Source organism: Pomacea canaliculata, linkage group LG4 (assembly GCF_003073045.1).
Source record: "Pomacea canaliculata isolate SZHN2017 linkage group LG4, ASM307304v1, whole genome shotgun sequence".
Taxonomy (NCBI): Eukaryota; Metazoa; Mollusca; class Gastropoda; order Architaenioglossa; family Ampullariidae; genus Pomacea; species Pomacea canaliculata.
In genome coordinates this window covers 10,750,357-10,778,239 of record NC_037593.1, presented here as the reverse complement: position 1 = coordinate 10,778,239, position 27,883 = coordinate 10,750,357, and the positions used below count along the sequence as shown (strand labels likewise).

The following is a 27,883-nucleotide window of genomic DNA, read 5'->3' as shown; positions in this document are numbered from 1 at the left end:
GTGCTAATGGAACAGGCACACTTAAAAATAGAAAATCTAACAAGTTGTTCCTTCTCAGAATTTTCTTTACTGAATGCTATAAGGCCAAGACACAGATTTCAGACACATGGCACTCAATACATTATCAACCAGAATTTTGCAGCTGTTGACAATGCAGTTTCAATACTTAAGGAAGAAGAACAATGGCTACAAGTGAACTAATCCTCTAATAAAATTAGGACTGGGAACATATATCTCTTGTACTGATTTACTCTGTTGCTAGATCAACCAAGTGATAGAAACTAAACTAAAAAATGTGTTTTGCGTAAACCCATATTTTCAACATGTATAATTAGTCATGAATAGAGGAAACGAACAGGATATTACTTTTTCCTAATGAAGAGATCAAAGGACTACTGAATTATTGACAGTTTGGGTGTAATGAAATATCCCTTTGAATACACTGTGAAGAGTTATGTACAAAAACATAGCTTTGAAAAAAGACAACTCATGCAATGTCATGCAGCTGTCTGAGCATTGAACTCAGTGGAGGAAGCAGGCATACCACTGACTTAGTAAAGAAGACAGGCAACCAACAAGATCTTGCTTTCTGACCTTGCTGTGATGTGTCGTTTCAAGCAGGTGGTCTGAAAGAGAGAAAACACTTACATCAGACTTTTTAAAGAAATAAATCTGCTTGTAATAGAACAAACAACGTATCAGGCACTTTAAATCTCCCCTATGCAGCTCTTTCCAGCATTGCCAATTCATTCAGATACGTCAATCATCTGAGAGAAAAATGGAGAATAATAACTTCCAATAATAATCTTTGCTAGATGGGAGAAATCACAGGTGGCTGAACATCAGAGGGGAAAAAAGAAGGCAAAATGAAGGAAGAACGAGACAACTCTAATGCAGTTATAAAACTGACTCACACACAGGAAGACAATTTTCAAGCATCTGTGCAGAGCTATGGGATAATTTCCAGATGGCATGTGCACAATATGCAATCTGAAAAAGATATAAAATATAAAACGTGCATCCCCAGTTATCTTTCGCCGTTTATAAGTAGTCATCTTTCTCTTTGGACTTACATGATTAGTCTCAAAATAAAAAGAAGAAACCTCACAACCTACAGTCTGAGGGAAAACAAATAAATGCATTACACAGTCAAGGCTAAATCTTTTGCTTCTTTATTAATAAGGGTAAGTGCCCATCTCCTCTTATCTAAGGTGACCAGACGTCCCGCTTTAGGCGAGACAGTCCCGCTTTTGACCTCATGTCCCGCCTGCTCATCGGGCGGGACGCCCTATGTCCCGCTTTCTGGCTTTCTGGCAAGTCCATCAAATGTCCCGGTTGTCTTTAAAAATCAGAATACCGTACGGTGATTCGGCGTTCTTTGACGATGACGACACCATCATCGGCACGTGTCACGCTTTCGCCCCCGAAACGTCTGGTCACCTTACTCTCATCACTCCCTTACTTTCCCCAACCCTCAGCCAGATGGTTCGACTGAAGGAAGTTGGCTGCACTATAAAGGTATAAAACAGTCCATCTGTTAGTTCATATGCCAGCGCTCTAACCACTCTGCTCCCCTGATGAAACAGGTGAGTCTCAAGTATGCAGGCTAAATCTTAGCTATGTATCTTCGGGAAACAAGTGAGTATAAATGGTATAAAAGTGTAAGTGTATCTGATATACGGGTGACTGTATTTTAGGTATACAGGTGAGTGTATACATCTGGTATAGCAGATGAGTGTATCTGTGGTTTAAGGTGACTACATCTTTGATTTGACTGTGAATGGAACATCCAGCATACTAGTCTGATGCAACTTGCATGACCAGATATATATGCGAAAAGGTTGTTATACACTGGTGTAATAAATAGATAATAAACTGTACGGCTTTAATACATTAGGCACGCTTCATCATAAATGCAGCATGCACATCCTTGCTCTGACATGCAGGCAACTTTTTCTCAGCCAAACATGCGACCTTTTCTGACCTGTGCGTGACTGAATTTGCGACCACATGCAGGATTATTTACGGTTAGGAAAAATGTCTCTTCTCTTTACTAACATCCAGCTAGTACTGTGAGAGTCGTTCCAATTGCTTGGTCAGAGCTTCATTTTTTTCTCGTTCAGCAGCAACTTGCTGCATCAAAACTTTATTCTTGTCCTGCTCAGCAGCAAGTAGCATGTTCAGCACATGCAGCTGCTTGCCCACCGGCTCCCCGGCATGTTCAGCAGCTGTTACTGTTTCCATATACTGCACACACCACATACAACATCTGGATTTATTCATGTATATCAATCTTCTGTCCTTGGACATCTAGGTCATTTGATGTCAACCCTGTCCTTGGACATCTAGGTCATTTGATGTCAACCAAACCTTTATCTGATGTCTCACTCATACTTTGTCTACTGTTTCTTGAGTATGTTTTATGCAAGATCTCACTCACATATCTACTCATTTGTATGTCATTGATGATCATCTGTTTGTCCAGCAGATTGTTTTAGTTTTTCTAATTTAACTTTTCTACCCAAATAATTCCTATTCTTATTATTTTTTTAATATTTTCTATCAATATTCATTGACAGCATTTCGACATATTATGATTGATGTTTCTTACCGTCCTTATCCACTCTTGCACTTCCCGTCCCTTCAAAGGACCCTGCAGACTACCATCCCGCCTCATATAGATATGTCCTTTGAAATCATAAAGACGTCCTTGAGACTTTGTTGGATAAACCTCAATCTCCAGCACCTGAAGATTGTCTGTAACATATGCGCATATGCATGCATGGGCTGGTATTTTGTGTGTGCATACATGTATTGGCACATCCATCCCCACATTCACCTACCCTCTCTTTCTTCCCACCTCCCTCTCTCTCACACACATATTCTCTCTTGCCCTCACTGTGGAAGACCTGACAGTGTATTATTCTTTCATTTTCTGATCTATGCGCTTACCTGAGAGATATCCAGTCTCCTCCATGACAGGACAGAAGTGCACTCTGTAGGAAGTTGGGAAGACACTTGGCTCAATGGTCCTGATTGACTGGTCGATAATCTGACGCACTTTGTCTTCCTCACCGCGTGAACAAAGGCTGCCCCTTACCTTTCCTGCCATGTTCATATACCATGACAATACAATGGGTAACACAACGTTTAAAGCACACTTACAAAATTTATACCAGAAAACTTACTGACATAGCAAAGCATAATATAAATAAAATTTTTGTTCGCAGGTTTATAAGTTTTACAGAAACATCTTAAACAAATATATAACCTTTACAGTATTTTACACACTGGTAATCAAATTGGTATTGGTGAATCAAATCAAGACCCTCGATCTTTACAGAATAAATGTTTTCCACTTACCAGAGTCATCAACACCAAAGTAGAGTGTTCCACCTTCTGTGCTGTTGAGGAAGCCACACACGTACTTGCCCACAAGATCAAACAGCCCATTGCCACGTTCTCTCAAGGTTGTGTATGCTGCCTTAAATTCTATGTTTCGGGTTTCACGTCCTACTTCCTCTTCCATTCGATAGAAACCCAATGCTTCACTCACCGACGCTGCAGGAGTAGATGTTGTTGCTGAGATTCGTGCAGTTGGAAGACCTGGCAAGCACATATAGATACAGCATCAGATACATCATCAAGACCAGATATGAGGCCATTTACAAGGATGAATGTTTGCAGGCTTGTCTTTTAAGAAACAGAGATTATTGACTCACAGCTTAAGAAGTAGCTTCCTGTACTGAGTTTAGCCTAGACATTTAGAAAAATTCCCTATGGTAGATTTTCTGATCACCAAAGTCTGTTAATACACAGCAAACAGGGTGTATATATAAATACATTTAAATGTAGCTGTCACTTTTATACCTGTTGTCGAAGTGGCTGCACTTTTGGTGTAGTCAGAATCTGTAATTGATGAAGCCGATCCCATAAGTGCAGCTATCACTCCCTTCTTCACAGCCTTGAATAAATTTGTGCTGTAACCAGTTTCTTTTTGCTCTTGTGCTGTAGAGCTTGTACGTTGTTCTTCTGCTTCATCCCTAAAATTATGGTTGCTTTTCTTAACATTAAGTTGCAAGAGATTTCAAAAACATACCATATAGCTATACTCTTCAAAGACATGTTGAAAAGGACAACCTGTAAATCATCAACTCATCAATCAGGCAAGCTCATCGCAGACACGCCCCTCTCCCACAATCACAAATGTTTTTAAAGGGGTTGTGTACTACAATAGTATTTTTAATATCCAAATATAGTACTATGGAACATGGCACGCACAGGCTTGGCGGTGGCGATAATTACTGGCCGCGTGACAACCCTGTGACCGAAGGAGAGCGGGAGGGGGTCGACTAGTGACAGGATGGGGGTGCGGGGATGTTTTGGAGGGAAGTCGAGCGTGAAGGTCGGGTTAGGAGGGCAGAAGGCAGAACGCGAGGAGACAGCGCAGAGGTAAGAGCTATGCGTTTCATCGAGAGCGCGAGTGTGTGGTGTGGAGGTTTCGCTTTAGCCAGAACCATCGACTGGAGTTAAAAAAAGAGGGATTTGAAACCTATGAGAGTGTTGTGTTTGTTCTTCTGGTGAGATCGGGAAAGGAACCAATTCCCCATCTACCCTGTTAAACTAGTTTAAGCTTTTTAGTAAAATGAAAAACAGCATGTCTTCTTTGAATAAAAATGGCTTATTGCTCTTAAGCTTATTTTTCTGTTAGAGCCTGCTTCTGAATTAGGTATTAAACAAAATGGACCAATAGATCAAAAGGAAATGGTAATACTAAAATACTAAATGTGTTCTCCCCACCTCACCCCCGAAAAAATCCACATCAAGTGCAATCTTGATGCTCACCCAGTGTCATACAGTGAGAATGGCATATCAGAAGAGCAGCCTGGCAAATGACCTTCTATGGTAGAACGCTGAGATGACAAGTTTGGTGCTAGCGAGGGGTCACCTTTAGGATGAGACGACATTTGTGCTAGATGGTTAGCGTGATGCCAGGAGTTGATGGGATCAGATGTGGAGTGATCATAGCACCTGAAAACACATGGATTTCGGTCATGTAATTTGATCTTCAGCCAGGCTGCTCTGACTTTTATTTATGTAGCTCTTACTTTCATCTAGGAGCCATGCATCTTGGTAAGAAAAAGCGAGCCCACAAAACTGCTTCAGTTATACTCTGAATTAGAACTGAATCCATAATCTACAGCATTGTGATGGTAATTTCAATAAATTTCAATAAATAACATTTCAAGCATTATAGTTGAATTTTTTGCTGTACATGAAACGTTTATGTCATATTCACTCACAGTATAGGTGATTGTTGTTTAGGAGTCGTTTCGTGATCGTTACTGAAGCAAGGATAGTATCGCCGTAGATGTTTGGGATAATTGAACTTAACATGTTTATAAATCAATGAATACTTATAAATTATATTAAGCCTTTAAAAACATATTGTAAAATAAGATGTACACTATGTAAGAAAGGAGAACGAAAAAAATCCGGGAAGAAATGTAATCAAACAGAACAATCCGCCATTTGGTAGGTAAGGTAAATCGTGCTGTACGTTTTTGGTTGTCGTAAACAGCTATACACTTTTCCAGAAACATGACATTTTTAACATTAACTGAAAGCAGCGAAGTAAAGACACTATTTCAATACTTATGTTAAGTTTGGGTTTGCTTTTTTTGCTTCTATTCCTAGTTGTGTCTGTTACGCTGAGGCCAAAGGACGGAGAGAGGAATAGTGTCGTCTGCAAGGTGAAGGATGTTGAGTGACTTTTGTCTCTTAACCCGAAGCGCTCAATTTTTGTGTTGTGAAAACAAGAAGTTTTGAAAAGGTTCGAGAAAAATTACTTTGTGACTTAATTTGTTTGTATTTGTCCAGGAAGTCGTTATATGTCTGGTACCTTAAGGCTTAAGAATTTTACTTTGTAGCAGAGGATGGGAAATGTTAGAAATCGAATAGCGGAGAATCCCCATGTGGTGGGTTCACACGGTCAGAGACTATGGTATGAATGAGTGATCTTTTATGGTAGCTATGTACTTTTATTTATCCGAGTGATCTATGGCAGTGTCAGCTTACAGAAACAATCTCTTGAGATCACTTTTCAAGTGCAGAGTGAGAATACACGTGTTCAATTAAAATGATGTTTATGATGGACACCATTGTATTACATTAATAATTACACCAGAGTGATTTGGTGAGATCTGGGAAAATATGTAAATATCTTTATTGCCCTGGCATCAGTCTGGATTACACTCGATCTGCTCTCTATGGGACTGAACATTAAAAGGATACATAAATGGTCTCATATATCTTTCTCTCATGATATATATAGGCATGGCTAAATTTCTTTTCTTGTTCTTAAGAATTTCACATACACACGTAAACCTTTCTTTCACACTAGTCATTTTGCATTCAGGTGAGAGATTGTCTGAGTATATTGCTTAGCAGTCTTGGCTCTAGTCACTTCTGACTGGAAAAAAATTAGGATTAAATCTTTAGCTTTATAATGCAGCTCAGGTCTGCAGAGGTTAAAGCCTCTTACTATTATAAGGCTAGATTTACAATTATTTACTCTGATAAAGTGTGCCAATGGGACATGCAGGACCTCAGGTTGATGTTCCTTACAGACCAGGATGAAGGATACAATAATTGTTTCTTTTTTGTGTTCTAACAAGCTGGCTATCCACTTCCCCAACTAGTAAGATAGGAAATGGTGAATAGTAGCCTCTAATACTATGAATAAGGTTTAGTTCCTATAAACTGACAACTAGATTTTCTAATTTCTATTTTGACTCAGATATTCCATTAAAATCTACCATAATTACAGTAAGACACAATTGTGTGACATGGTATTTACATATGTGTGTGGTGACATGCAATTTTTAGTTTAATACTAAACCATTATTGTGTATATAAAGTGTGTTAGTGTATAAGGCATGCTCATCTATAACGTATAAAATGCAAACTGTTTGATGTGTCTGCACTATGCTTTAGAAACTATATTAACCATGGTTATTTTACTTGAATCATAAGTGTGAACATGCACTGTACAAACATCTTATTATACTTATTACTGTTGCCATCATCATCAGACATTGGTCATTATGATTATTATTTTACATGCATGGATGACATAGTTAACTTGTATCTAATATTCTTCTTCAGTGTGCAGTGAAAGGCCATTCAGAATACTTCAGTCTCACTGTGTCTGCTTTGAGAACATGGATGAAAATGCTGTTATTTGCAATGACCACACCATAAAGTCCAAAGACCTTAACCAATCAGCTAATCATAAAAGTGTGTTTGCTGCTGATGATTCTCACCCAGGAGACAAACTGCTTTGCATAGCAACAAAACTTGGCTTGACGGTAGAGGATGAGGCATTTGCTGAATATATGGATGAGCAGGATCCACTACGATCACTACGAGAAGAGTTTTTCTATCCAAAGATGAAAGACCTAGTGTCAAGTAAGTTCACCATACTGTGATATAAATTACATTTATATTTGTCTGTTCATTTGAAACTTATTAGGAAACATGACTAAACGTGAAGATGGCAGACAAAAAAATAAAACTTACTGGCATTCTTGCTTCAGTATTTGAAAAATAAAAAGCCAGTAGGTACCCTCAAACATAGTATACAGCTATATGCTTAAGAAAACTGAATGTATTCTAAAGGGTTTGTAAGCTCAATGTTAAGGATGTTGGTTTCTTGCATGATAATCAAGTATAAAAGAAATATAACTTTCTGGTTATGCAGCTGACCTTACAATTGTGGACCCAGAAGAGGATTGTGTTTACTTTTGTGGCAATTCTCTGGGCCTATGTCCTCGGAGCACAAAGAAACACATGGATGGGCAGATTGACAAGTGGGCAAAACTGTAGGTAGTATTTTTTTACAGCAGAAATTTTCTGTGGCAAACTGGTTGATAAAAGAATAAACCATGGCCAAAATTATGATGCACTGATTTGTTTATAATGTTTGTACTGTAGGTTTTATGGACAGCTAAAAGCATTAGACATCAGTATATAAACCAGGACTGACAGTGGTGGAAACACCATTTTATACAGTGTAGGGCCATTAAGCTGCGGTGATTGGGGTCCAAACTGCTTAACTGCAGCTTAGGCAGTCCATGGCTTAAATATTTTTTGATAATGCTAAATTACAATAAATAATGAAAAAAATATTTTTTTATTATAATCCTCTCTCTTAACTTTTCAGCACTGTAAGGTGTGAATCCGTTACAATGGCAGCCTCCATAACGCTGACACTCAGTGTGGATAAAGCAGATTAATATTTGAATTTCATTTTATTGCTTATTGATAAATAAAAAACTAATCTTCTAAGTTATAAGCCAGCATTTAAATATTTAATCCACAATAGTTCATAGCATGTCAATCACGGACATTTGAAATACCAAAATGACAGCTCTCAGCACCTGTCTTGAGTGTTTAAAAGGCCATGTCCTGGTCCTTACGATCCATAGTGTCAAACAATTGGGATCCAAGCATTTTGCGCGGCTTAATGGCCCTACACTGTACTATGTTATGAACCACTTGTAATTTCTGTGTGATTAATAGGTAATATTATTTCAGATTTAATCACAGCTCAGTTTATGAGGCTTCTTAAAATACTTTTTTTTTTCATTGGTTTTAGGGGAGTTCAAGGTCATGTCAATGGTGAACTGCCATGGGCACATTGTGATGAATGTGTTGATTCAGACATGGCTAAACTTGTAGGTGAGCATGTCACAGAGTGTGCTTGTAACACAATTTACTTTTTAAAGCATTGTGCATGATGTAACTGGGCACTGGTACATTGAATGTTGCAGTCTATTGTCAGTTTTACCTTGAAGCAAAATATGTGATATATATTTTTCAGGAATTAGTTATATCTCTTATTTTGACCAACAATAAAATAAATTTTAAGTAGAAGTCACATGTTGTTGAACACACTAGAGAGCTCCAGATAACTACAAATAATAAATGTAACTCTGCATGCTGAATAATGAAATGTGGTACCAGTGGTGTAGGCTCTCGTAAATTTTGGAAGATAGAAAACAGTAAATGAAATAACTGCTTTACAAGAGATGTAGGTTCACAGATATATTGTAAAATAGTAAACAGTAAATTAAATAGCTTTGCTTTATAGGTGATATAGGTTTGCAGAAGTTTAGGAAGATAGCAAACAGTAACTTTGCTTTACAGGTGCAAAGGATGGAGAAGTGGCAGTCATGAATGGTCTGACAGTCAACCTTCATCTACAGCTGGTAAACTCATGTAGAGTCCTTTTCTTAACATTTGAATTTCAGATGTATGTCTTATTGGGTAATATATTGAAATTAGGTATGTAATGGTGTAATGTCTGTGTGTGGTGGTACACATGGTTGCTAACAGAATGAGACCATATTCAAATGGACAGGAATAATAATTTTTGAGATTTCACTTCAAATAAAGCAGCTGGATGTAATTTTCTGAAATTTTTCTTGATTATTTATACTTTTTTCCATTGAACCCTCTGTGCAATTGCTAAAACTTTGTTTACAGATATCATTTTATCGGCCAACACCTAGTCGGCACAAAATACTGTGTGAATCCAAAGCTTTTCCTTCAGATCATGTGAGTGACATACACACTTTATTAACTATTTACAAAATAATAATAATAATTACAAATATTTGTTTGCACATACTTTCCTCTGAAAAAGGAGCTGATGGCGTTCACAAACAAAATTTCATTCAAATGATGTACACACTAGTTTAAAACAAAATGTGTTTGTGGGCAAAAGGTGGGAGGGTCACTGTTGGGGATAGTAAGCAGATTGCAGATGAGTTTTTAAAGACTTTTGTTTAAGTACTCTAGTACTGAATGTTGTATAGAGAAAGGTAAGCTGTTTCAGACTAGGAGAAGGGTGTCCCTGAGTTTCCATTTTCCAATGAGGAATCATTAATATTTGAGAATCAGATGAAAACTACAGACACCTAAAAAGAACACAGCCTAAGACAGCATCTTCAAGATGCAAGGTAGTGGCCTGGTTGATGATGTGGAAATAAGCTGTAAAAAGATAATCTTTTGGCCGTAGGATAAGAGTCCAATACAATTTTGCAAGTAGAAAGATCACTTGGACCTCCTTGGGTGAATAAAGATGAGCCTGCAGTTCTGCTCTTTCTGGAGTTTTTGGAGGAGACAATCTGGAATGGGTGTGAGAAGTAATTTCCCATAGTCAAGGCAAGATAGAAGTCATAAGTTTTTGTGGCCTGAAGAGTGAGGCAGTGATGAGTTTTGCTGATTTTCATGATACCCAAGCTGGCAAACCTTATTGCTCTATGTGGTCCTTCGTAGAGAGTTATCTATCCAAATGCCTAGATCATGGACATATTACCTAAAGTAAATTATCACTATAATCACTAAGATTAGCTATTACATTCTATTAAAACCAGTCACAATTAGATCTCTATATAACGACATAAAAATGTGTAAAGTTCATTTAGTTTTTGGAATATATTTTATTGGTTTATATTGGGTTTGCATTGAGGTTATGCAGCATAGTTTTTATTATTTAAACTAGCAGTTAGATTGCTTAGAAAGTGGTGTCCAGGTTATTATTAACCTAATCACTTGATTCTGACTGACTGCAAGAAAAAGAGCAGAGCCATCTGTTATGGTAGTGATCTCAGTGCAACAAAATGCTTAGAACATGATGAATATAAGCATTGATTTCTTTTTTTTTTTTTTTTCCCCTTTTTTTTTTCTTTTTGTGAGTTTTTGAAAGTTAAATAAAGTCTTATTTGCAATGACTATAAAGTTCAAGAATCTTAAGCATTCAGCCATTCAGAAAAACAAGTTTGATAATGATGGTTTTCATCTGGGAAACAAACTGCTTCCCATAACATCTCTGTGTATCTCATTTCTCTCGTAATTATTGGTTAATTTTTATCATTTGTGTTTTGGGGTTGTTTTTTTTCAGTATGCCTTTGAAAGTCAGATTCGTTTCCATGGTTATGATCCAGCTCAAAGTCTAATCTGTATGGAACCCAGAAAGGTGAGTTTTTCACACTTAATGTTTAAAATTTCTCTCTTTTTCTCTCTCTTTTTTTTTTTTTGACAAAAGTATGTAAGTGACCACCTATCATGTCTCATTATCTCCCCTTTAATTCAGTGTGCAGAATTTAGTGTACAGCTTCATTATAGAGTAACAGCGATGGCCATTACAAAATGGTGCACCATCAGGTGGAGCTGTGCAGATACTGTGACGTCACTCCTCTTCTGTCATCTGCTTACCCCAGTCACTCACTTAAACCTATGCAAAAAACTTAAAATTATCACCCAGTTCATTAATGGCACACAACTCCACACTTGCTGCTTATATAAACCAATGCAAGAAAACTAAAACATCCATATCACCTGGTTTATCAAAAGTCGTTTATTAATGAAATAACTTCCCCCTCCCTCCTCCCCACCTTCCCCTCTGTTCAAAAGGATCAACCGATGGCAAACTAATGTTACTGAATAGGAAAGTTCTGCCCAATTTAGTTGCAGCCATCAATGTAGAACTTTTCTATATTATGCTCAATACTTGTTGTAACATCAGAATTTAGAAACAAGGTAATGTTCCCTTTCTACCTTGATATGTTTAAGGGGGAGTGTATTTTGCGAACAGAAGACATTATTAGAAAGATAGAGGAGGAAGGGGAGAACATTGCTGTGGTGTGCTTTTCTGGAATCCAGTACTACACAGGACAGTTGTTTGACATTCCAACCATCACATCTGTAGGTCAAAAGAAGGTAACAGCATGGAATTATGAAATTTTAATCTGACACATAGAATTAATGGTACATCTTGTATTTTTCTAAGGAGTGATAAAACTTTTGCCAGGCATATATGCTTCCAAGATATTTATAAAGTTAATTATACATGTATTAATAAACATTACATTTTCAGGCCTGGTTTTTTTTTTTTTTTTTTGTACCATCATATAAAGTTTACTGAAATAACATTAGATATTTGTTGCAAGAATTTTACCTTTTTTTTTTTTAATGATAAAATTGTGTTTTTGATAGAAGACTTACCATTTACAAAATTGTGTTTGATGCAGGGCTGTTATGTTGGGTGGGACTTGGCTCATGCTGCAGGAAATGTTGAGTTGTTTCTTCATGACTGGAATGTTGACTTTGCCTGCTGGTGCAGCTACAAGGTGTGTCATCCTTTACCTCTCGTCTGTGTAGTGACAGAATCCGTATACTTGTGCAGCTTGTAGCCTTGTTTAGCAGTGTTGCCTCACCATTAAACGTGTCTTTTGCTTCAGTACATAAACAGCAGCGCTGGGAGTCTGGCAGGATTCTTCATCCATGAGCGACATCGGCACAATGACTTCCCCAAACTTTTAGGATGGTGGGGCCATGACATGGCTACTCGCTTTAACATGGACAATGGTCAGTTTAGGGCTGAGAAAATTTTTTGCTCAGAAATGCCTACCTATGCCTTGTCTATGTTTATCTGATTAGAAAATTGTCAAAGAATGCTGTAGTCCAAAGTGTGTTGTTCCACATTCAGCATTACCTGACTGCTGCAGTTGTCCATTGCTATCACAAAATTAAAGCAGAGAGTGTAATCTGTTAGAATAAAGTGACTTTCATGAGCACCCTGCAAATAAAGGGAAAGAAGGAAGGATGAGAGAAATTAGTCCTTTTACTGGATCTGAAAAAAATTTGAAGGTTGTTAACTGTCTTTTTTGACAGCTAAATGAGATTTTTTAATTTTCAGAGATGGTGATAAGCCCAGGAGCCTATGGTTATCGTATCAGTAACCCTCCAGGGTTTCTTGTCGCACCTATCAAGGCAAGCTTAGAGGTAGGTAACCCTTAGGGTCCAACCTGTCTGAAAGTGATCGACATGAATAACTATGGTTAACGCCACAAAATAACAAGGATTTGTACATACAATGCTGTTTCAAGGAACTCTAAGGTTGCTGCTAGGTGTATGTACGTGGCACTTTCAGAGTTAACATTGCACAACCAGTTTTTGCATGTTATGTATATTAATTTTGAATCATTTTATAAAAAAGATAGTTTTTGTCATTAATATTTTTCAGGTGTTTGCCAAGACAAGTATGAAAGATCTTGTTGCAAAGTCCCGCCTGCTTACAGGTTACCTGGAGCTACTTGTTAACAGAAAATATAAAAAACCTATAGCCAGTGAAACTATAACTGCAAGTGGAGATTCTGGCTGCATATATGTTGAAATTTTAACTCCATCAGACCCCAAACAGCGTGGTGCTCAGTTGTCATTGGCATTCAGCATTGATTTGCACATTGTTATCGCAGAACTATCCAAACGGGGTGTAGTGGTAAGTCAGTTTTCTCTGCACCCGATTCGCACCATACCAAGTACACAGAGATAGCTGTCTAAAAGGCATACTCAGATACTCCTGATGGACAGCTTTTGTCGCATGCTGAGTATGCCTTTTAGACAGCTATCTCGGTATGGTGCGAACCGGGTGTTCTCTGTTATAAACTGTAGCTTAGAAGCCAGTAAAGGGTACTTTACCCATTGCATCTCCTATGTAACAGGAGTATAATAGGGTGTTGTAGTATTCTGCAGAAATCACATTTCTCAGACACAGAGATTAGAAACTTAGTCGGACTCAAAGATTTATGCCTTTTTTCTGAATGGGAACATCACTCCCCAAAACAAAGCATCTTTTTGAAAAAATGAGTTAGTTTATTTTAAATGTAGATAATGATCAGTTAAAATTATCACCATACTGTTTGGGCTTATTAGAGAATATAAAGGTTATCCTAAGTTGTGCATCAGTAAATGTTTAAAAACTTTATATTTCAGTGTGACAAACGTCTGCCCCGTGTCATTCGTGTCTCCCCTGCCCCCTTGTATTGTTCCTTCAAGGATGTACACCGCTTTATGCGATACTTGGCAGACTCTCTGGAAGCAGCTGCAGGCAGCCTACAGACACTACCAAATTCAAATTCTCATTAACATTAAACTTGGAAGACCTATGCAGCTGTTGACAACTCTTTAAATTGTGTCATTGTACTGAAGGTGGGTGGTAGTAGTGCTTACCATTTATTTATTCCAGTCAAGGAATATAACCTCTCAGATTAAAAGGTAACTAAGGCTTTGAACTTAATAAGCAGATCTGTTTGCCATCTATACAATTCCATAACCTGCTCTTCCTGAAGCACTTTTAGCTGTAGTACTGGAAAATGCATTTTGACTGTGCTTTCTATCAATGGAATGAATATGTGATGAAAGTCAGAGTAGTCATGGGAAAAATAGATATCAACGGAGTTGGGTTGAAAGCAAAGCAGCAAAATAGTGAAGAGGAAGCTTTTTTTCTTTTGATAAATTCTACAATAAAGGTAGGCCAGTGAAGAGAGCAGATGAGATCAGAGTCTGCTTATTATGCTTTTATTTTACTTTAATGATGGGCAGCGTTGTTGGCCTGATTGATTTCCCTAAATAAGAGCAAAAGCTGTGACGTGCTAGTTCAAGAGAATTTATTATCCAAATTAAAAGATGGAAATCATCGTAAATCTAACAAATGTTACCACTGAAAACTTTCTGGGACCTTTTCCCTAAATTTATTTCTTGGAGGTGCTACACGGGTAGACAATGTGTTTATCACCTGCTCATCTGTCATTAAAAACTAAACTATTGATATTGGATTACCTAATCACACCTTTTATATCACTTATATGCTCTTTATTCTTATTATTATTAAGACAAATCATGACATAAATGTCGAGTAGGTATCTAGCTATGACTATCTGTGCATTTAGTTAACAGATAAGCAGTTCAGGAGTTTGAAAAAAAGGAGGGGACTAAGGGTCCTGTCCATGCAGCTATGACCTTGTTATTGATCTGCCTTTGTTGATGTACCGGTGACAACTAGCTAGCATATCAGCACACCTGCACTCCTACATTTGCATTTTTATCTACCCCTTTAAATCCTTAACAGTTCATACAGATAATAAAACTACAGAACTACAGGATGAAAATCTCTTTCCGGGATGGCTTTTTCTTAAACCTCTTTCTATCAAATGCTTAATTTCTACCTCATTTCTAGAAAGCTAATGATCTGGTGATGCTGCCACTAATGCTTATTGCAAGGGATAACTTTATCCTATTAACCCCCTGCCAACAGAGCGCTATGTTTAATAAATGTATTGTTCAAGCAGTCATATGTAATGATTGATACAAGTTTTATCACATTTTCACACCATAAAGGTGACTGAAAACAGAAAAACTGGTCCATAAAATACTTCTTTTTTCTTTTTTTTTTCTTTTTTTGAAGACTTTATTTGTATTAGTTTTATTATATTAAATAATTTTCCTCATTTGGAAGGCAGGCATGACAGGAGATGTATTTTTGTATGTTCTTTTCTTAAATCTACCATCCTTTTGTCCTACTATTTCTGCCTATCTTTTCTGAATAGGAGCATCAGTGACTTAGAGCTCACGTGCAAAGCATTAGACACTAAAGCACAAAGCATAATGGGCAATTTTTTCACATGTGCGCACCAAGTATGAAGTATTTTTTAATATATTACTCTATTTTCAGCTACATTGCTGAAACTGTGTTCAATGTTTCAGATATCTTATAAAACCATGTCCATCTCTTTTTTTAAAATGTGTATTATTCTTCAAGAGAATAAAACTGATTTGTCAATTTTTTACCATGCTTTTTTTAAAATTTTTTAAGTGATTTTTATTACCTGTCTGGGGAACAGCACCAGATTGTGTGATGCAGTGTGAGTCTTGCATGAAGCTATTTCAAATCCTCAGCTCAAACTAAACAGAATCTTAGGAAATCTACATACATAGAGCCAATCTAAAGAATTTAAACTCTTCGGTTTGCTCTCATTATTTTCTACACTTTTTAAAGAGTAAAACCCAAAGACGCATAAGCATTTCATTTATATTTTAGAAAATAAACACACAAGAACCCGAGCCATAAACATTCAATGCTGGGGGAAAAGCAAATTTTTTGTCTTGTCTGAAATATTATCATACAAGAAAGAAACACAAATTCAATGTAATCTTTTAAAATAATCACTTTATAAAACAGAATATACCCTACAAAATCTTGGCCTTTGTTTAACAACAAAACAGCAATATAAATGAATATATATAGAACTAAAATAAAGGTGCACGAGCTGCCTAACACACAAAATAAACTTTGGTTTATTGGCATACAGAAATTTTCATGCACTAGTTTGGTTATTCTGGTATGTACCACCTAGATCCCTGAGGTTTGGCAGTGCTGCAGTCTTCACCAAGCATCTACTTCATCTGGGATTTCAGCCTTAAATACTGAAAAGAAATTTTAAAAAATTTGTCAAACTCATTGGCCCATTACAAACAGCATGAATAATAATCATTATTACCATCAGGATGCTTGTATAACCGAGAACCCCAGCATGTGGGCAGGCTTTAAGCACCTCATATTACCAAGCCAAAAATATAGGTTACATATACTATAGGCTGTTAATAATTGCTCTCATCAAGCGCACACAATCACATTTAAACCATGGAAAACACAGGACCACAGTGAGTGAGCTAACTAGAAGAGGTATTTCCGACAGCGTCCTTAACTCCCTTTTAACACATGACAGTGAGTTTCATAGTTTAAATGAAAAATTTGCCCATTATGACCACACCAATTGTATCCCTTTCCTGTCTGATGTACTTTAAAGCATTTGAATCATCTGTTTATTTGTGTGGGCATGCACACACACAAGCTTATAATATATGCATATACACCTGCATGTGCTTATCCTCACATTAATAAACATTAACTAAATACAAAGGTATGTCCAATAATGTAAAGTATGTAAACTTCTAACAGTTTAAGGTTATTAGTAACTGTAGTGTTTTATAAGTAATGAATGACATTGTACGAATCAACATAAATAACAGTTGACATATACTGTCACACTGAACATAAAGTTTAATGTTATCATTTTGTACTGATTCACTATATACATTTTTAATGACAGCCGTCATACTTTAACATTGCAGTGTCATAACTACCCCTACATCTGCACATGAGAAGTTTTGTAAGGCAAATATTTATCAGCATTAATTGAAATTGCTTTTACCACTTAGATGCTGCTGCAAGAATTATCATTTGAAAAAGCAGCAAAGTGCTAAAAAAATAGCCTCTTACATTTTTTCTGCTGATAATAGCCTGCTGCATCCAAAGCAGTTCCATAGCAACATTCTTCCTTCTCTGTAAAAGTTCTTTTTTGCTCATCTCAGGCCTGTGACCTTCGCTGTGCTGAGTGATACCTAGGAAAACTTCTGGACTCTTAAAATTGTGCACAGAATTCAACTCCTTATTTCCAGGATCCAGCCAGCCACTGTTGCTACTATCCCATACTGAGGTCTGTTCACTATGGAAACAATCTGACACCCTTCCTTGGGTGATGGTCTCATGTGTGACAGAATGGGGTTTTGGACTTGGTAATGTAGTAGCTGTCAGATTAGAGTGTACAGAAGATTGTACAACTCTTGAAGGTCTTCCACTGGCATCAATGGCCTCTTTTGGCATGAATATTTTGTTCTCATCAATGAAAGTGGTTGTCTCTTTTCCACTTTTTTCCTCCTTATGTTGCTGTTTCCCTGGACAAGTCAATTCATGATGTCTGCCATCAAAAGTGACTTGGAGACCAATTTCCTTGAACATCTGATTTTCCTGAGATTTCAAATCAGATGCCTCACCTTCCACTTTGTCCGAAGTTACCAAAGGTGAGGTGACTTGTAGTGAGTCTGTCTGCACCTCACAATGACTTTTAGAGATTGTTACATGTGTTCTGTCTTCTGTGGCATTGGACTGTGGCAAAAATCTGACCTTTTCACCCTGGCCATACATCTGTTTTTTAACTCCTTTCTCATGATGAAAACTGCAGCTGCTACCTAAACCAACAGCATGTTTTGGCTTGCTGCTTTCCTTGGGCACTTTTCTAACCAAAGGAAGGCAAATCTGTCTCTTTGGCCAGTATACAGTATCATTAGTTTCATCAAGCTCTCTCACTATCTGTTCATACTCCACCCGAGTCTCTTGCATGTACTTGTTTACAAGCCATCTGCGACAAGCAGCCTGGAAGAAAAAAAATGATATAATGCATATATTGGCACTCAAAAATCATTATCACTTAGCGTTGTCATATAGTGCCAAAAAACATAGCAGTTATTATCTTACAATTACTCAATGCTGCAACAACAGCAACAATAATAATACACACAAAAGCAGTAAATAGAGTAGCTGTAGATGCACATAACACAAAAACAGAAGCCATTCAATCAGATTGAGTCAAGTCACTTTTTAAAAAATGGTAAAGGTCGCCTCCTAACTTTTTTCAGGTCCTTGGGAAGAGGGATGTTAGAGACCTCACTGTTCAGGGGGCCAGCTTTTTGTGAGGGTGGTACCCATCTCCTCTCTTGCTTCCTCACCTTCCCCAACACACTATATATGGTGTCAGGTACTCATTTTAGACAGCTGGGGAGAGTTTACTGTGCTACAGAGGTATCAAACCAGCGCTACACAGGTATCAGACCATATAGTTTTTAGTCCCATGATTTAGTGTGAAGTGTTAAGGATTAAAGTGTGGACTGGGCGAAGCAGATAACGTGTATACGGTTTCCATAACTACGTCCCTTACTGTGCCTCAAGTTCGCAATGGGCGGCAACGGTTATTCTATGCGCATTTGCGTTTAGAACTAAAATTTTCAACATAATGCAACAAGAATAAAGAGACCAAATTTAGTAAAGCTAGTCAAGGATCACTGGATTATGTAACACTATGCAAAGGAAGCGAGATTAGCATCAGTAAGCCTAATTGTTACTACACTACAGTATTACGAAAGTATTAGCACTGTATCGTGAAAAAGAGAATAGCATTATTTTCTTTACATTCTAAAGTAAATCAAGCGACAGGAGCATAATTATATACTCACCTGTAGCTTTATCAGAGCAGCATAATTAATATCTTCCAGAGCACAAGAAAGCACGTCTCCATCGGCCGCCATGTTTCAACAACCGCGTAGCAAGGGAGATCATTCACGCTTCAACATCAGCGAGGACGCGGACGATGGACGACGACTGGCCTTCAGACGACGCTTTCTGGCTAGAAGAGGGAAATCGTTTGCCCGAAACGAAATTACAGACGGAAACTGAAGTCAGAAATGAAGGTAAATAATTTGTTCTCGGTGCTAGAATAGAAATCGGTAGATATTAGGAATATTTATGCACTTCGCATCTCTGTTTGCACAAGATTGCGCAACCCATTCCTGCATGCGTTTTCACATGAGACACCAGCAAAATAAACAGATTAGAAAGTGCTTGTCTCTACTTTGACAGGAATAATAAGTATAATAATCAGGTTGACTTAATTAAATAGAGAATCCTTCTTTCATGCCTTTCGTCTCCAGTGGCATGTTTAGAGCAGTGTTTTCGTTAGGTGAACAAATAAAATAGCAGGCCCTTAATTGTGATGATGATAATAATAAGTACATTTGTATAGCGCGTCTCACAAGCATCTCTCAGAATCAAGACGCTTTACAATCCATTTAACAAAAAGGCTTAAAATAAAAGTTTATAGGTTGCTGCACTGCTTGCACAAAACCAGCGTTGATTCTAGCTGGATCAATCTCTGGGCCGGATGGTTGATAAAGAGTCTCATGGAATATTTTGGGGGGCTGTTGTTATTTAAAGAATTAAAGAGTTGTTTTCGTTGCTCTGGTTATAGTCATAGTCCCGAGGGACCCCTAGCAGTGTGTAGCTGGTGAAAGGTGTGAGGTTGCTGACAGTTAAGACAGGTGAGATATATAAAGTCACCGTCTTCATCATCTTCACACTCGTCAGTAGAGATATTGGCTGTCTCTCACTTATGGTAAGAAGTGATCTTCCTTTCGCCAGCACCAGCCATGTGAAGTGACCACAAATTCAGCATAATAAAACGTTTTAAGGGCAACACATTTGAAACAGTACAATCCTGGCACTGTCGAAGCGAACACAACAACAGACCAGAAGCAACAGACCAGAAACACGGATGGAGCAAGATACAGGATGACACAAAACACATTGTAACAACTAAAATAACTAAAGCCAACAAAAGAGATGGGAGTGGAGCGTTAATAATAAAGAGTGATAAGTTTACACAAAGTAAAGTGCAATTTACTATATATAGTATCCAACTTTTAGTAGCTATATAGACCACTAGTAACCCTGCCTGATGCTCTGCTCAGCAGTCACATGACACCACAAGGGTCAACCTTAGACAAACATGGCGTTTTGTCAAGCAAGCCCCCTTTCCCCTGCCGTGCAACTTTTGCAGTACTTTTTCAGTCATACAAGACAATACAATGATTGCAGGATTGGGTATGTGGGGTATTTTAAATTAGTAATATATTAGTAATATTAAAGAATAATAAATTATGCTTCTATAGCACACAGTCCTAACATGAGCTGGCTCTCTGCACATAACATTAAACTATAAGCGGCCCGGTGGCGCAACGGTTAGCGCTGTTAGCGCCTGTCACCAATACAGTGAAGGTTGGCTGCCCTGAGTTCAATTCTCGTCTCGGGCACGCTGTTCTTTCTCTGCACGTGGCATCTGTTTACAGGGCTGGCTGCTCTCCGCCAAGGACGGTCCCAAGCCCGTCTGAAAAAGGAGGAGGGTTGGGCGTGGGGCCAGCACCCCCACCTCGTAAAAACAAATCCTTGCTACTAAAACATCGACAACAGTAAACTGTCGTCGATGGCCTATGCACCTGGAGGTGCGAAGGGCAAATTTTTAAAACATTAAACTATATTAAAAAATTAATTAAAGACCTCATTTAGTGTTTTTAATGAGAATGACATAAATGATGCTTTATACAATTATGATTATTGACTGTTTTGAATGTTCTTGTCATAATAATGGGATGACAAAAACAGTAATTTGAGGTGTTGCTAACTAACTTCTTGCCACCCTATGCTCCTCGAGGAGTAACAAAGACTAAACTAAAGTAACTTCTGTTGACCTTACACCTGGCTGTGATCATATCTGTATGCTAATTCTCAAACAACTGAAATCTGAAGGCAGAGTGTATATAGCCATTAACATGAGCTTTTCATAATCCTAAGAATATTTTAATAAATTTAAATGGACTGGTCACTCTCTAATAAATAAATTTGTAAAAATAAAGGAATTTTGGTTTCGTTTTTCTCTGTTTATAATGAAATAAATCAAGTTTCTGCAACTGATACTCTTTGAATTTCTTTTTTTCAGCTTGCATTCAAAGTGAGAAAAAGCAGTGAGTATTGGTCATCCAAGTCATGAATGCTTTATAGTGTAAAAAAGGACATTTTTAAATTTGCAATGCTGTATTATTTATTTTACATATTATGGACGTTGATAAATCTAATTATTCAATGGTATAAATTGTATGCATTACAGTTTTTAGTTAATAAAATTAGTGCTTTTCTTCATGAAACTGCTCCATTAAGGAAAAGCTATATACAAAAGGGTATTTTACACAGTGTTTTTTCCTGCCTTTGCTATTCTTTGCATGTTAATACATTATTTTAGCAGTACTTGTAGTGGTACTTCAGTAGTAACAGTAGTAGGGATAAAATAGAGATATGAAAATAGATGCAATCAGTATGAATGGGGGAGAAAGTGTATGTGTGTGTGGTTGAGAGAGAGAAAGAGAGATTAGATGTATAAAGAGATTGTATATATTTTGCTTTGTTCTTTTACAGGAAAGAGTTGTGTATCCTTCGATGTCCAAAGCCAGGAACAATCTTATGGGGCACTAGTTTACACAGGGCCCAGTGATTATGGGTAGTATGCAGCCTTTGGTCATCCTTTGCATATGCAATGGTGGTTAGAACTGCACTATAAATAGCCCAGATTCAGTGAGTTAAGTGTTTGTCATCAAAACTGAGAATCTTGACTTCAGAGCTTATTTCTACCTCATGCTCTGACTTACTCTTTTAGCTGCTGACTTGGTATAAAGCACCAGCTAAACCAATAAAGCTTCTAGCTAGCTGCTCGGTGGTAAATAAAACAAGAGTTTAGTCAATATGTATTTCACACAAAGTCCTCATCTTGATATATATATATCACTAATCCAAAATAACGACACACTACCGAGCACTTGAGTTCAAATCCTAACAATGACCGACACTTCCTCTCCCTTGCTGACATCACACTGCACACCATAGTCTTATCACCACTGTCACAGCCTTTACTGTACCTTTAACAAAGCCATTCTACTGACCTTGACTTTCTGTAAGGGGAACCTGAGAACGTTGAATTACAGGTATGTCTTTAAATTTAGCACCTGATTTGTTTGCTTTTTTCATTTTTATTTTCTTTTTTTAAGGAGGGGAGTGGGAGTATGCTGAGGAATAAAGGGGTGGTTGGTAACGTTGTTGGACATTGTAATTGTTTTGCCTGTTTCTAGATCTACAGTATATGATTGAAGATCATGTCATTGTGTTTTTAATTATTACTTTAGTAAACATTTACTGTAAAATTTTGAGAAAAGGTCAGAGGGATGTGAGCCATTAATTGAATAGTGTTTTTGCTGTTTATAAGTTTCCAAGTATATGTCTAATATAGAAATTCTATGCAAAGTTAGAATGTAACCAAAATTACATGCATAGAGTTTGTGTTATTGATACTTTTCATTAGGAAGATAATGTTGATGCCGCTGAAGAAGAGGAAGAAGCCTGTACTTTCGGAGACCCTGAGATGGAACTGACAAACATTCCTGAGATTCCAGTGGCCAAGTATGAATGTAAGATTTGGTCAGAAAGTCATGCTGATTTCAAAATTTTATGTTCACATGCTAAAAAGACAGCACATATACTGCATAAAGTACTTTCATATTACAAATTTAAATCACTTAAGCTGAAAATGGGTATAATATGCTGGATGCTTACAACATGAGGTGAGTGAAATAAATACTTAAAAACTAGCCTGATTGCGATGAAAATTCTTTTCAGGTTAAATTCAACTGTAGATTACAGATAAAGTTGCTGCCCAGTTCTCTGGACCAAAGAAATTTACAGAGTAAGAGATATATTGTTTTTACTTTCATATCCATGAAGATATTTTTATTTCCTTCAGATTTACTTTTCGTGTTTCAGATCTTGATCACACAGCTGATGTGCAGTAAGTGAGGTTCTATTGTTAAATATTGATTCACAGAGTAATCTGGGGATGACCCACTATAACCCATAATATAATCTATGGCAGAAGGTAGCCGTATTCTCACAAGTGTCATTTAGACAAATACCTACTATCTTTAGCAGCCTATGAGTTGCAGCAGCTAGACTGTGTACATTTGCCCGCACCAATACATTCAAACTAGTTTATGTTTTAACTGATTAATTAAATTGATTTTTAAACAATCAGTTCTTTCTTTTTCAGGTTACATTCCTGTATCCTCTAAGCTGGACTGGGGTAAAGAGTGGCTATATATGGACGGGTAAATGTATGGATAGGGATAAAGGATATTGTCAAGTGGTTAATCATGGTATTTGGACAAGAATAAACAATTGTATTATGTGGTCAAGGGTTGTAAATGGTAAAAGATACTGTTTAAATTTGGTAATGAGTAAAATATGTGTGGATTAGGGTAAGCAGTAAAAGAATAAGTATAAATTGAGGTAAAGAGTGTAGACACTTGTGGACTGGGTAAAGGGTGACAGATACTGTTAGTGGGGGTTAAAGGTAAAAGAGTACAGGTAGTCCTCGGGTTACGACGGTCTCGACTTACGTCGTTTCGTGGTTACGACACTCATTCCCACTTACAGCGACAGTTGGTTTTGGAAACGTCTGCCTGACCTAACACTGTTTATTACTGTTAAAGCACTTACAGTACAGTATTTTATTATTAAACGTACTGTACTACAATATTTTACTGTACTTATGTTTATTGATAAATATGTAGGGTACTGTGTTAGGATAGGTGTTTGGATAGGCTAAGTGTTTGCAGTACTGTACTGTTATTATGGTACAGTACTGTATGAACGTATGATCCGACTTACGTCGAAATTCGGTTTACGACGCCGCGTTAAGAACGGATCCCCGTCGTAAGTCGAGGACTACCTGTATTGTAAAAGCACTGTATTGCATGGATGAAGGTAAAAGAATATTTAATGTTAGGTCATTACCATTTGTGTTTACAGAGCTCATTAATGATGTGGAATCTCTTAATCATCCATAATATTCGGTTTGGAAACTTCTCCTTTTTATCTGTTATTTGTGTCAGGCCATGCATCATTGATATTTACTTTCATAATTACAGCAACTGCAGCACTTATTATTGTAGAAAATCATATAAATTTTAAGGGAAAATAGTGCTGTGTAAGAAACCAGATTATTTCATCCTCAACCTCTTAAGTTGGCGCAGATTTAAAGGAGTCTTTTGAACAGGTTTGTACTTTCATCCTTATGGAACATTTCTGTTGTGTAATATTTATCTGTGAATTGTATTTAAACACGTTTTTTGTTCCTTACTCTTTCATCTGGCAGAAAATTTTTTTAGCATTACACTTCTCTCTTTTATTGGGAAAAAAGTCTATCATGCTTGTTTTCTCTAACTTTTAGAATCTACCATCATATTTATCAAACTGCAGAGCATGTAGAATTGATTTAACAATAAACATTTTATGTGGTGATGTGGAAACTACACTGAATCATAAAAAAAGAAAATCTCAGATTTTTCTAAATGATGTGATAAACAATTTTTATTTGTGACCAAAAGACCAGACAACAAATATTCCATGTGTTTAACCAGTGTTTTCCTTTCAGGTTGCCATAGCAATGTTTGCCTACATGACGACTGACATTAGTAAGGTGGAAATGAAAAGCCGCCATGAAATATATGCTGAAGGTATCCATTATTTTTATGCCCTTTTTCAAGCTGTTTGGAATCCTCTGATGTATATTAATCTTTCACTTTCCTTAATTTTTGCAATCCCTTTCTGTTCATTCCTCTTTATATTTTTAAGTGTCATGATAGTTTGAAACCAAATAAGGTGCATGCAAAGTTTTTCAATACACAGAAGAGTATATCAGCAGTATCATATAAAAAACATTGAAACTATGCATAAGAAATCAGAGAATGAAGGGCATGCTGAGCAGTTTTGGACCCAGATGAACAGTATTAAAGTCTTACTGTTTGTTTTGTTTTTTTCAGGGGATGACTTAGAGTCATTACTTTATCACTTTCTGGACGAGTTGCTCTTCCTGTTTTCAGTAGAACCATTTATCATCTGCAGGGTAAGAGTAATAAATGGTTGTTGCCTTGTGCTAATTGCAGAAAAGGCTTGCAACTTGTCATGTGCTTAGTAACAAAACTGGTCATATGCTCATTAGCAAATAGTTTGCAACTGGTCATATGTGCAGCTACAAATTGTTTGCTGCTAGTCATAAGCTCAATGAAAACAAAATGGTTTGCAACTATTTATAAAGCTGGATAGTCGACGTTGCAGTGGCCAAAGAAAGAACTGGTCGTCTTGAACAGGACCTGCTCACCCAAAATAGGCAAGAGTGGTGGGCCCTGTCAGCTGCCACATCTAACCTTCCCTTAAGGACGGACTGGTCAAGGGACAACTGACTGATATTCTTTTTTTGTTTTTTTATAGCCCACAGTACTTGCTACAAATTTCGAAATCCATTGTTAGGTTACAAAATATTATTCACTATTGTTGTGAAATCCTAGTGTAAGCTTCATATTTTCTTTTGGTGGAAGCCCAGTTTTATGGCTTACAGTTAGAGAGAACACTTATATAAGATTTTATCCCCAAAAGCTCAAAGTGCTTTACATACAGACATATGAGCAAATTTTTTCAGGGTAGGCAATAAATGCACCTTTTCATACATGAACACATGCAAAAATGCACACACATAGAGGGGGTTGAACAATCAGAGTACCTGGAAAAAACCACTGATAGTGTGTTCCATATTATTGTTGTAAAGCTAGGCACTCAAAATGTGAGACTGTCATGTGCAGTGTGATGTTCACATTAAAAAACGAAAAGCACAGGTGGAGAATGAACTTCTTTAAATCCTCCCAAGCAGGTAAACCAGTCATCTCTTTACATTTAGACACACAAATTAGACATTCATGTTGAACACTAACATCACTATCTTAACAGGTGTGTGAATAATTTTTGTTAAGTTTTGTGAATCTGCAATGATTTTGTGTTTTGTGCAATGGACTGCATGAAAGTGAGTGAGATCATTTCAAAGATTTTATGAAAATGATGTATGCAGTAGAGAGTGTATGTAGGGATGTGTGTGGGATATGCGTACACTCACTGCTATTCATGTTTCAGGTGGTAAGGATTCTGGAGTTTGATGACGTGAATTTCAAAATTCATGCAGAGGGGTAGATATTTTCTATTTGTTCTGCATCTTATAGTATGTGTGTGTGCATACTCATGTACATACATGCAAGTGCACAGAAGAAAAGTAATACATATTTACAAGAGTATGATGAGTAATTTAGTGTAACATAAATGCTGACTTTCAGATACTAAAGGTACATTAATTTTAACTGAAAAGTGCTCAGAATTATGTTTCTGTATGCACATTTCTATTGTATTGCAGTTTTGGAGAGCCCTTTGACAGGAGCAAACACCCACCGGTAGGAAAGGATTTTTATTTTCATACTGTAGAATCATTAAAGTCAGTACTGTACATCTAGGTTATGTTATTTGGTGATTTTTATTTGTGTAGGTGGGAGTTGTCTGCAGCATTAGATCACGTTATAATTTATGAACATTTATATTTTTGCTGTTAAAAAAGATGATGGGCAAGTATTTCTGTGTTGGTTAAAGCTGAAGTTTGTGATGGTTAAACTGCCACAGAAATTATATAACTTCTTTGCCTAAATAACACTTATGTGCACTTTTGCTGACATTTTTCTTTACTGGCTGATATTTTTTAAATTCAGGGGACAGAGGTCAAGGCTATCACCTACTCCAACATGCAAATTCATAAGGATTCAGAAACACATGACATTTTTGTCATCATAGATATATAAACTGATATAAGGTGAAGGCCCAGTATTTCTTATGCTGGTTCTCATGAGGCCTGAAATAGTCCAATGTGCAGCTAAAAAGAGATGATCCCTGTTCCAGTTAATGTTGAAGATGCTACTATTGCTCAACATGAGTGTTAAAGACTACAACATACACACTCATATCGTCTAAAACTGATAAGTATTTAGCACTTAACTCTACAATCAGCTGCCTGTGTTGCCTATCAACCTATTTTTCAACTGTTACCAAAATGACACAATCGACATAATTGTGTTCTTGTCCATAACAATCACATTTTGGGTCAGAGTCATCCATGGTTGTATGCAAGCCAGCAGCATAACCATTATAATCACAATGTGTTATTAGAAGCTAAAACATTCTTTGAGAAGAGGCTTTACTCCAAGTGTAACTATATTTTCTTTCAAGAGATGTAAACTGTGTGTGGCTAAATGAAGAAATGAAGTAAAGTTTAGCAATTGTTTTGATCTTCTTGAGCTATGATATGTAGATGGTGTTTAAAAAAAGATAATTATGGACTACCAAAAGTTATAGAGGATGACAGGCTGTTGATAAGTCAGACGAAGTTTGGGAGTTTGCTGCTGTGTGATGTACAGACACAGGTAAATAAGCATCTTTGTGTGCATATGTGTGTGAGAGAGAATAAGAGAAGCATGTACGAGAGAACGTTCATGTATACTTCTATGTCTGATGATGCATCCATTCATAACCAGTGTGAATGTAAACCTTGAAAGGATTTGAAGTTAACATACATCTTTAAAAAATAATAAATCTGGAAGAGAAAACATGCACTCAGAA

The 27,883-nt window shown here is 37.0% G+C and overlaps 4 protein-coding genes across 8 annotated transcripts; 2 read left to right on the top strand and 2 right to left on the bottom strand.

Moving 5' to 3' along the window:
• Positions 1-47: 47 nt before the first annotated feature.
• On the bottom strand, positions 48-5,740 carry LOC112562075. Of its 4 annotated transcripts, XR_003098776.1 has the most exons (9): positions 5,304-5,699; positions 4,846-5,031; positions 3,871-4,043; positions 3,364-3,606; positions 2,953-3,105; positions 2,612-2,757; positions 2,059-2,247; positions 915-990; positions 565-626 (listed from the first exon to the last, which is right to left on the bottom strand). XR_003098776.1 is itself a non-coding variant. In XM_025235073.1 (8 exons), exons 2-8 carry the CDS (start codon positions 4,965-4,967, stop codon positions 523-525), a joined length of 1,017 nt encoding a protein of 338 aa, XP_025090858.1. In that variant the 5' UTR covers positions 4,968-5,031; positions 5,304-5,740; the 3' UTR covers positions 48-522. The 4 variants fall into 4 exon arrangements, 2 of the variants coding, with proteins under 2 accessions (XP_025090858.1, XP_025090857.1); XM_025235073.1 differs by lacking the exon at positions 2,059-2,247 and having other exon boundaries at positions 48-626; positions 5,304-5,740; XM_025235072.1 differs by lacking the exon at positions 915-990 and having other exon boundaries at positions 504-626.
• On the top strand, positions 5,699-15,692 carry LOC112562072 (kynureninase-like). The gene is made up of 13 exons (XM_025235068.1): positions 5,699-5,833; positions 7,168-7,470; positions 7,763-7,883; positions 8,660-8,742; positions 9,211-9,272; positions 9,550-9,621; positions 10,970-11,044; positions 11,641-11,787; positions 12,099-12,197; positions 12,309-12,435; positions 12,767-12,852; positions 13,094-13,348; positions 13,843-15,692. Exons 2-13 carry the CDS (start codon positions 7,224-7,226, stop codon positions 13,993-13,995), a joined length of 1,527 nt encoding a protein of 508 aa, XP_025090853.1. The 5' UTR covers positions 5,699-5,833; positions 7,168-7,223; the 3' UTR covers positions 13,996-15,692.
• LOC112562074 lies at positions 15,303-19,106 on the bottom strand. Its single transcript, XM_025235071.1, has 3 exons — positions 18,979-19,106; positions 17,189-18,121; positions 15,303-16,332 (listed from the first exon to the last, which is right to left on the bottom strand). The coding sequence occupies exons 1-3, from the start codon at positions 19,048-19,050 to the stop codon at positions 16,303-16,305; spliced, it is 1,035 nt and encodes a 344-aa protein (XP_025090856.1). The 5' UTR covers positions 19,051-19,106; the 3' UTR covers positions 15,303-16,302.
• Positions 18,479-27,883, top strand: LOC112562073 (protein archease-like). 2 transcript variants are annotated; one of them, XM_025235070.1, is made up of 14 exons: positions 18,479-18,503; positions 19,018-19,212; positions 21,294-21,318; positions 21,767-21,777; positions 22,304-22,329; positions 22,704-22,809; positions 23,162-23,186; positions 23,445-23,455; positions 24,421-24,452; positions 24,831-24,912; positions 25,219-25,301; positions 26,360-26,412; positions 26,634-26,670; positions 26,980-27,883. In XM_025235070.1, exons 1-14 carry the CDS (start codon positions 18,494-18,496, stop codon positions 27,067-27,069), a joined length of 786 nt encoding a protein of 261 aa, XP_025090855.1. In that variant the 5' UTR covers positions 18,479-18,493; the 3' UTR covers positions 27,070-27,883. The 2 variants fall into 2 exon arrangements, with proteins under 2 accessions (XP_025090855.1, XP_025090854.1); XM_025235069.1 differs by having other exon boundaries at positions 18,479-18,569.